The sequence below is a fragment of the Mytilus galloprovincialis genome, chromosome 7 (assembly GCF_965363235.1).
Source record: "Mytilus galloprovincialis chromosome 7, xbMytGall1.hap1.1, whole genome shotgun sequence".
Classification (NCBI taxonomy): domain Eukaryota; kingdom Metazoa; phylum Mollusca; class Bivalvia; order Mytilida; family Mytilidae; genus Mytilus; species Mytilus galloprovincialis.
In genome coordinates, this window is record NC_134844.1 from 22832712 (window position 1) to 22843602 (window position 10891).

Below are 10891 nucleotides of genomic sequence, written 5' to 3' on the forward strand. Positions count from 1 at the left end.
TTTGATATGCCTTTATTTATACATCATCATACTCTCTCTCTATATAATAAAAATAAGAAGATATGGTATCAGTGTCAGTGAGACAACTCTCTATTCAAGTCACCTTGGTTAAAAGTAAACAATTATGGGTAGAATACAGCCTTCTAAACAGAGCATTGGCTTACACCAAACTTGCAATTTGACATGAAAATATGGCATAAATGGTATTTATATTAAGGTGTTCAAAGGTTCAAAAATAAATCTGTTGATCTTCTCATCATTTCTGTTTGGTAATCTCATTTGCAACATTAATTTGAGAGGTCCATATTTGGGCCAATTGCAAGGAAAAATTTCTATCTTTACCCAACATTCACATTTTTCCAATGAAAACCCAAATGTTCTGCACTTCATCCTTTATAAGACTAATCAGTTAGATTGATTATATTTTTTTTGACCTGGATATTCATTACACAGTAGAGAAACTTTAGCTTTACGTTCAAACATGAAAAATTACTGTTTTACAAACATTGCCAACTTAAATGCATATTCAGGAATGGAACATAATAATGGGATATGACAGAGTAGGGGGTTAAACTCCAGCACTCCAGGTGATTGCATCCCACATCCATGAGACCACCTGGTGCACATACTATAAAATCAACTCTTATGTAGTAAAATTCAATTCTCAATCCTTATTGCTAGATCAAAATAGGAAAGAGGCTTGACTATCTTTAATATACTTTGTTCCAATAATAATGGTACTTTGAAAATTGTTGAAAATCACAGTTATACAGACTTTTTTCTATACGCCTGTAAGCATATGTGAATTCTCAAAACTTGTAAATCTCGATCTTTTTGAAATTTTGATTTTCAACCCTGTATACTACCATTCTCAATAAGATAAAATTGTCTTAAAGAAATAATCAACAATGCTTTTCAACATAAAAATACTAGCATACACCATAAATTAAAACTTTGCGATACCATTAGGCATATTTTGTCAATAGTGAACAAAAAGGTAAAACATGCTACACAGAAGAACAAATGATCGGTATGCTTGAGTTTCTTATTGACAACATATTTGTTGAATTTGTTTTTTTCTACAAATTGTCGGCATTCCTACGGGAATAAACTGTGCGCCTCTCATGAATTGGAGTTCCTTCAGACACTTGTCAAAAGCAAGATCAACGAAAGCCAGGTCATTTAATTTTACATTCAGATATATTGATGATGTTCTTTCCATTAACAACCCAAACTTTGTATGCCTGGGTTCCATTGATATATTCCCCCAAAAAAAAAGACATGGCTTTCTTTGCCTGCCTCATTTTTAGCTCACCTGGCCTAAATGGCCAAATGAGTTTTTCTCATCACTTGTCGTCATCCGTCATGTCCAAAATTGTAAATTGACCACTCAAAGAGTTATTTTCCTTTATAGTAATTTTTTTACCAATTTTTCATAAATTTTTGTTATCATTTACAATCTTTTACAGAAATCTTCTCTTCTGAAACTTCTGGGCCACATCTTTTTTAAACTTCATATAGATTGGAATTTCGTCAGACACTTGTCAAAAACAAGACGATAAAAAAAACAGGTAATTTAATTTCACATTTAGTTATATTGATGATTTTTTTTCTATTAACAATCCAATTTTTCAGGTTGGGTTCCATTATTATATTCCTCCAGAACTAGAATTTAAAGAAATAACATACACCACATTTTTATACTTATACCTCAAATTTGACATACACAGTCATCTCAGTACCTGAATCTATGATAAAAGAAGCGAGTTTAATTTTTAAATTATTAAATTCCCCTACCATGAATTAGTAGCAAAAAGTAAAAACACAAAAATACTGAACTCCGAGGAAAGTTCAAAAAGGAAAATCAAAAATCAAAAGGCAAAATCAAAAGTCCAAACACATCAAACGAATGGATAACAACTGTCATATTCCTGACTTGGTACAGGCATTTTCTAATGTAGAAAATGGTGGATTGAACCTGGTTTTATAGCTAGCTAAACCTCTCACTTGTATGACAGTCGCATCAAATTCCATTACATTGCATGAACAAAACAAACATACTCAAAGAGTAAAAATGTCAAAAATAGGGGTACAACAGTCAATATTGTGTTATCATCTTAATATCACTACATAAACAACAAATGTAACAAAGTAGCACAAAAAGGCATACATCAAATTTAACATTCTCATTTTGCTTTTCTTATACGGCTGAATTTATCTATGTAAAGTCTACCCATAAATGAAAGAAGGTTTTCATTACTGGTGTAAAATTGCGCGTTTGAAATTCGCACAGGTAGACATAAAAATAATTTTGTCGTATGACGGCATACATAAATGCAGACTCACGTAAAGTAGATATAACAAAAAACAGACTTACAGTAAAAATAATAAATAAAATAATTGTGTGGTTCAAAGTATGACGGGACACATAAGTACAGTTTCACGTCAAATACGGCTGAATTTATCTATGTAAAGTCTACCCATAAATGATAGAAGGTTTTCATTACTGGTGTAAAATTGCGCGTTTGAAATTGGCACAGGTAGACATAAAAATAATTTTGTCGTATGACGGCATACATAAATGCAGACTCACGTAAAGTAGATATAACAAAAAACAGACTTACAGTAAAAATAATAAATAAAATAATGAAATATTTAAACTGCATCCGATTTTAGCAATATAGAAATAGTATAATTTGATATTTATTTTTGTTTAAATCCTAAAGGGTTCACGGAACCCTGAGTCTCGCCTGCGATTACTTCTGTCAGTGTGACAGAGAGGCAAAAAATACAAAAGGGACATTCAAACAAATATGTTGTTGTCTCTTTAATACATCGATCTTCCTTTCCATTCTCAAGTTTAATAATACAATTTTCGTGGAATTTTAAACAATTAGTTTATTTTAACAAAAATATCTTAACGCATTACGATGACTCACATGGTTACAAGTATTATATTCCTTGATTAGCTAGTCGGAGGATTTTCATTATAGTTAATGATTAGTATTTTTTTAAATATTATAATTTGTTCTGTTAATTTAAACAGCAATACACATGTATTTGGGTAAAAGGTACAGTAATGAAAAAGAGGAGCAAAAGATATTAGAGGGACATTTTAATTCCTAATTCAAAAATAATTTACAAATTCCATGGCCTAAAAAAAGACTAACAGACAAACAACAGTACACAAAACACGAACCTTATAAAACAAATGGGAGTGATATCAGGCTCAGGTGGCATCCGTCACGTTCCTCACATTAGCAATATTGACGGTGAAAATGTGTAAGGGTTCCACGGAACCCAGTGTCTCGTCTACTTTATGAAGCAAATAAATGTTTTAGGAACTTAAACTGCAGATTGTATGTAATGTTAACTTGAACAAAAAGATATAAGAGGGACATTTTAATTCCTAATTCAAAAATTAATTGACAAATTCCATGGCCTAAAAAAAGACTAACAGACAAACAACAGTACACAAAACACGAACCTTATAAAAAAAAAATGGGAGTGATATCAGGCTCAGGTGGCATCCGTCACGTTCCTCATATTAGCAATATTGACGGTAAAAATGTGTAAGGGTTCCACGGAACACAGTGTCTCGTCAACTTTATGAAGCTAAGAAATGTTTTAGGAACTTAGACTGCAGATTGTTTGTAATGTTAACTGGAACAAAAATACGTACATGATTAAGTAACACGGAAAAAAACGGAAATATATTTTTTACAAAATTTCCTTCTAGATACTAGCCTTTGATCATAACTAAACTTCTGTCCAAGTTTGATAGAAATCCAGGATAGTTTAAGAAAGTTATTAACATTTTAGAAACTTTAACCACAGAGTGAATGTTATGTTAACTGGCCGACCAACTAAGTCTTTTGCCTATTTTATTTATTGTGTCTGTTTATTTAACACATCAATGTACCCATATTTTGACTATTTTATTTATTGTGTCTGTTTATTTAACGCATCAAATGTAAATATATCGGAAATTGATGAGACTGTCATCAAAGTGAGAGGGTTAGCGCTATAGAACCAGGTTTAATCCACCATTATCTACATTTGAAAATGCCTGTAATAAGTCAGGAATATGACAGTTCTTGTCCATTCGTTTTGGATGCGTTTTGTTATTTGATTTTGCCATGTGATTATGGACTTTCCGAATTGATTTTCCTCTAAGTTCAGTATTTTTGTGATTTTACTTTTTACTAGCTTTTGATAAAAATTTTTTTAGCAGTATTCAGTTACTGCTTCTTCTAGACCAGTTACAGATAAAATCTGAAACTCTCATATATCACATGTATATGGCACTCGGCCTGGTTCTTACAAAGAGCTGTACTTAAGTAACATACGGAAAAACTGGCTGACAAACTAAGTTCATTTATAAGTTAAATATGGATAAAAAGGTGTTTTTTACAAAATTCATTTCTGGATACTATCTTTTGATCATAAACAAGTTTGGTAGAAATCAAGGATAGTTTAAGAAAGTTATTAAAATTTAAAAACTTTAACCACAGAGCGAATTTTTGTGGACGCCGACGATGACATGGACGAAATGTAGAATCGCTATGTCTCGCTTTTTCGATTTATGAATTTCAAACAACGGTATACTACTGTTGCCTTATTTACATCCACTTCATTTTAAATTTGATGGATAGTTGTTTAATGGCAACCATACCACGTCTCCTCATTTCTTTCCCATGTAACCCCATGTTATGTCTAATTGTTATGTGCATAACAACTTTTATCAATAAAGTACGAAAACATGCAAAAATGTTTATTTTTTTTATTATGATACTGTCCCATTGGACATAAATAAATTCATTCTCAGTTTCATAAAACTTCGTTAAAGTTTGACAAAGTACTGCCTGTCTGATAAACTTTACAAATGTTATCCTTATGCTACCAAGTTGAGAGAGTTCACGCTAATGTCACTTTGCATACAGAAAATATGTCTGCGAATTGCTTCCTGGAAGCAAGCAATTATAATAAAAAAAAGTTAACTTCTTCTAAATGTGGACAAATTAAAGAATTTTCTTCAGAAAAAAATATATGTACATAAGTTTAATAATGAAAACTATAAATTTTGTTGTAAAAAAACATATGCATCATTTTTTATTTTTTTATTTGAGGTTTCATATGACTTTAATGTTTGCTGGTGTATTGTTATTTAGATTGATATATGCAGACAAAATTGTCAGGTGGAGTTCAACCTGTATTTATATAGGTAAATTTGTTTATTTGATAATGTCTTATCAAATTTAAATATAATTTATACACGTTTAACTATACCTTCTTATCAGAGTCGTCACCATCTACCAAGTGTATTAACATTACATAGTGTTCACCTACCAAAACGAAAAAACCAAACATATACATAAAACAAGAATGTGTCCATAGTACACGGATGCCCCACTCGCACTATCATTTTCTATGTTTAGTGGACCGTGAAATTGGGGTAAAAATTGGCATTTAAATTAGAAGGATCATATCACAGGGTACATGTATATTAAGTTTCAAGTTGATTGGACTTCAACTTCATCAAAAACTACCTTAACCAAAAACTTTAACCTGAAATTTGCACTGTCATTTTCCATGTTCCGTGAACTGTGAAATTGGGATAAAAAAACTAATTTGGCATTAAAATTAAAAGATCATATCATAGGGCAAATGTGTACTTAGTTTCAAGTTGATCGGACTTCCAAGTTCATCAACAACTACCTTGACCAAAAACTTTAAACTGAAGCGGGACGAACGGACGGAAGGACAGGCGGACGAACGAACGGACGCACTGACCAGAAAACATTATGGCCCTCTACTATCGTAGGTTGGGCATAAAAAGAGGTGTGTTGTGCGTCCAATAGGTTAAAGATATCTTCAGTGACAGTATGGTAGTTATCAATACAATGTATGTATGGTACAAGAATTAAAAGAATTAGTTAAATTAAACTTAAAACATGTCAAGGCCTTTCTGTAGATTAGCACAACACAATTATTTTTATAAGTCTTCCTAGTATGTTTGCGTTATAACGGTAACCTTTGCGAAATGACGCAAACCTTTTCGTTATATTGCAAACATTTTGATTTTGAATATTCATTAAGTTTTGAAGATTTTGCAATAATTTATCTTTTAGAATTTATATGTTATGTTTATAATATAATTTGAAAAAAGCAGAGTGTAGTAAATATCGGCATTTACATATCGTCTTCCAGTAAAATGTTGATGACCATGAAAACAAAACCAAAACATTATAATAATCATACATAGGAATAAGGGAATAATTGCACAAAAAATTAAAAAAATTTTCAACCAAAATATTATATAAATTTGACATGGAAATAAATATGATATAGGAAAATTTGAATTGAAAGGCCAGCATTTGGAAACTTTTGATATACGGGAAGTGGCTAAGTATAAAAGAGCAAAATAAATTTCATACAATGTCTATGAACCAAAAGCTTCAGCAACATTAATGAACAATTTATATCAAAATGAAAATGATATTCTCTGGATTTACTTTCATAAGGAGCACGTAGGAACAAACATTTGAAAACCAAGGACGTATAAGACATAATCAAATGATAAGCAAGATAACCAATTCGTCTAAGATTTCTTTGTCGCCACGGGGGAATTATGGCACCTAAGTTTTTTAATGTTTTTCCAAATTTATATGTAAGTTGGTTTTTAATATATTTGTTCCATTTCTTCCTCATTCTTATTTCGCGTTGGGGATTTGGGGACTTTTTTATGCAGGGGTGGGAAGAGAGTGGGTAATGTTGTTTTTTTCTTTTCCTAGTTTCCCTATACTATATAATCTTATTTGTATAAGTCGTATTTATTAAATTATCTCTTATTTTCAGATGGAGATGGTGTCATTAGTCACATTTATGTTTCTGTTAATGACCAGTTGCTTACATGGGGCTCCATTCAAGCATGCATCGCATCAAGGTGACACAAATACAAATTCAAATATAACTTCAACGTCCGATTGTCATAAAAACTGTTCTTTTGTGATAACAGAAAGTTCACTATCCGATGCACATAAACTATTTGCGAAATTTCTTAATATGCCGAAGTCAATGCTTGTTTATGTCAACATTGACCCGCACTCAAATCTTACTCTCTCCCCGGCTAATGACCAGAAAAAACAAAATCAGATGCGTGAATGGCAGTGGTTAATGAGCTCTAATTCATGGTATATTAATCTTCCGATTGACCTTGATTATGCGTCATTTCATGTCACATACGTCGGGGACTCTAGAATTAGACTAAAAATCGAGGCAATAGAATCGGATAATTGTTGCATCAGCGATACTGGCATTGAGCAAGTACGAGATCTCTTATGGTCTGATTTATTTAGCAACAGAAGTGGCTCTCTACTTTGTAATCGCTATTTTGACCATCAAGAATGGAAGTCAACATTCTATGCATTAACTACTGTATGGATAGGATATGACTTACTCTGTATAGCTCCAACTATTGACAAAAGTTATCAGGAGAAGTCGCATGCAGCTGCATCTGTACTTATTCCTTTATTCTGTTTTTTTATTGCCTTATATCACCCTTTAGCAAATAAAATAATTGCAAATCCACATACTAAAAATCATTTGAAAGAAGTAGAACTTTCAAAAGAGGGAATGAAATTGTTCGACTATTTAAAAGGAGATAAACCTTTTGGCTATAAAAGAGTGGTTTTGAAGTTTTTCTTTTCGAACGAAAAGTTTGCAAAAGATAAAAGATTAATCCCAGCAATCAAACTTTGTATTTTGTACTATTTTATCTACTTGTTTTTTAATATTTTACCAATGATGTTAGATCATTACTATGATACAGAAGAACTTGAGGATTTCAACAGTATTTATAAGTTTGGACTGCCCGTGTTTCATTGGAAAAAAAACCGTTTAAAGTACGATTATCAATTATTGTTAACTTGTTTACTGTTGCTACCATTGACCTCTCTTGCGAACTTATGGAATTATTACGAATTCGTAAAATCACCAGACTTCGTAATATTTCTTAAATTTCCAATTGTGACAGACGAGAACACTACAGCTAAAAATGGCAAGTTACGTTCTTATAGTTGGTCATTAAGTGAGAACGTAGATTGTATGACTGCAAAACTGAAGAAAGGAAGAAATCGTATATCTAAAAACAATCAACATCTACCTAATACCGACGAGAACGAGTTTTATTCTAAATTCATAAAGCGTTTTACGCTACTGTTTTCTTTTGAGTTTTGGAAACATATCTTCAATCTATCGACAAAAGTCACTTTTAGCTTGGAACCAAAACAAAACAAAGCATTGGAATGTAGCGACGGTAGAAAACCAGAACCAGATGAAGTCATTTCAACAAAAAATAACGAAAGTAGCAATGCAAAACCAAATGAAGTCGTTACAACAGAAAATAGCAAAAGTAGCAATCTAAAGCCAAATGAAAATAGCGAAAGTATCAATTCAAAGCCGAATGAAGTCATTCCATTCAAAAATAGTGAAAGTAGCGTAGGTTGCAATCTGCCAAATGAATTCAAACCAATAGAAAATATCAAAACTTGCAATCAAAAGCCGAATGAAAATATTTCAATAGGAAATAGAAAAAGTAGCAATCCAAAGCCGAATGAAGTCACTATAACAGGAAAAAGCGAAAGCAGTATTCTCAAGCCGATTGAAGTCATTTCAATTGGATATAGCGAAAGTAGCAATCAAAAGTCGATTGAAGTCAATACAATAGAAAAAAGCGAAACTAGTAATTCAAAGCCTAATGAAGTCACGAAATTAGAAAATAGCGAAAGTAGCATTTCAAAGCCGATTGAAGTCAATACAATAGAAAAGAGCGAAAGTAGCAATGCAAAGCCGAATGAAGACAATACAATAGAAAAGAGCGAAAGTAGCAATGCAAAGCCGATTGAAGTCAATACAATAGAAAAGAGCGAAAGTAGCAATGCAAAGCCGAATGAAGACAATACAATAGAAAAGAGCGAAAGTAGCAATGCAAAGCCGAATGAAGACAATACAATAGAAAAGAGCGAAAGTAGTAATGCAAAGCCGATTGAAGACATAACAATAGAAAAAAGCGAAACTAGTAATCCAAAGCCTAATGAAGTCACGACATTAGAAAATAACGAAAGTAGCATTTCAAAGCCGATTGAAGTCAATACAATAGAAAATAGCGAAAATAGCAATGCAAAGCCAAATAAAGTCAATACAATAGAAAAGAGCGAAAGTAGCAATGCAAAGCCAAATGAAGTCATTACAATAGAAAAGAGCGAAAGTAGAAATCGAAAGCCGAATGAAGACAAGGAACAAAAAAGTGGTACAGACATTTTATCTTGCATTTGTTCAACAATTGTCTGCCTAATAGGTGTTATCTTTATACTTCCAATAAATTTCATTTTAATCGTTTTTACGTGCGCTTTTCCCGTTTTCTGGTTTATTTTGTATCCCTTACTAAATAGAGTTAAAATGATTTTATCGATATTGATACGAAAATGTAAAAAGTCAGAATCTGAGGAATCAACAATGGAACAAAACAGTCCCAAAGAAACAATAAAAAATGTGTGCTGCCAATTAATTTGTTTACCTGTTGATATTGTAAGTATGTTCTTCTTGTACCAACAGTTTAGCGTAATTGTACTTATCATACGATCTATAGTTTATATAGTTTTCATAGCCATTACTAACTATGAACATCTTTTGCGGATCGTAATTGTTGTAACATCGTGTTTTGCTTATCTTGGCGTGTTTATAACTAGGTTTATCGACAGATATTCTGCAATTTTAAAGATTATGTTTGATGAATATGAAAAAAATAACATTGAAACCCAAGAAGGCTCTACAAAGGAAAGTAAAAAGGGACCTATTTTCATATCAGAAAAATGGTTTAATTACGTCATAGATCAATGTTATGCTATCAGAGAACACTTTTTCTTTGTGGTATTTAAGATAGTGATAACAATTATGTTTTTCTCACTGGCACTTGCTGTGCTGTTTCAAAGCAATATATTTGATTCAACCTCTCGGCTCACGAATATACTAGAATATGTTTTTGTTGTGGTTACTCCTTCAGTATTTTTCAAGTTTTTTGAAAAAGATACACAGGAAATAATTGATCATCATAAAAAGGATATTATATATCATACTAACGATTATAACAGTGAAGAGCAAGAAGAGGAAAACGAAAAATGCTGTGAGTGTTTATATGATTTTATAAACTTTTGTAAATCCGATACGAAAACTAGCGAAGACTCACAGACATGCTGTTGTTTGAAACAGTGCACACTCAGTTGCACAAGGACCAAGGATGGTGAAGAGGAAAGGCTTATTAAAAAGGCAAATTAAAGCGAAAAGCACATATTCAGAGTGACATTTCAAATACTTTGTTTTGATCTTTTATTGATATTTTTGGAGTTCAAATTACAGTGCATAAATACATTATTACAAAACATAAGTAAATACAATATATGTTATTATGCTACCAGTCACATAGCCCGTCCTACCTGGATCTATTAGTTTTGAAAGAGATAGTTTCGTTCTTTAGCTTATGGGTGTCCGTATTGCAGTCTGTATATCTATCTTTTAGTCCAACGGTCACACTTTTTGTTTCTAAGTGACAAATGGTGAATCTTTTTTTTGAAATGAATGGAAATTATGATGGAAATATTTTTGAACCTAGATTTAAATTTTATTTTCATCGTTTTTTTTTCTTTTACCATTCCAGATTAATGGACTTGATTGTTTGTAAAGTTCAGGTTTCCGGGTGATAAATATGGGCGTCAAGTTGGTTACCTATTCCCTATTCCCTATTCGTTACCTATTCCCTATTCCCTATTCGTTGCCTATTCGTTACCTATTCCCTATTCCCTATTCGTTACCTATTCGTTACCTATTCCCTATT

The 10891-nt window shown here is 32.0% G+C and overlaps 1 protein-coding gene across 1 annotated transcript; it reads left to right on the forward strand.

Moving 5' to 3' along the window:
* Positions 1-6858: 6858 nt before the first annotated feature.
* On the forward strand, positions 6859-10361 carry LOC143084157 (uncharacterized). The gene has a single exon (XM_076260564.1). It carries the CDS (start codon positions 6859-6861, stop codon positions 10333-10335), a length of 3477 nt encoding a protein of 1158 aa, XP_076116679.1. The 3' UTR covers positions 10336-10361.
* Positions 10362-10891: the final 530 nt, after the last annotated feature.

Bases quoted from the DNA above. Each gene is read 5' to 3' on its own strand.
- LOC143084157 (XM_076260564.1), top strand. From the start codon at position 6,859: ATGGAGATGGTGTCATTAGTCACATTTATGTTTCTGTTAATGACCAGT.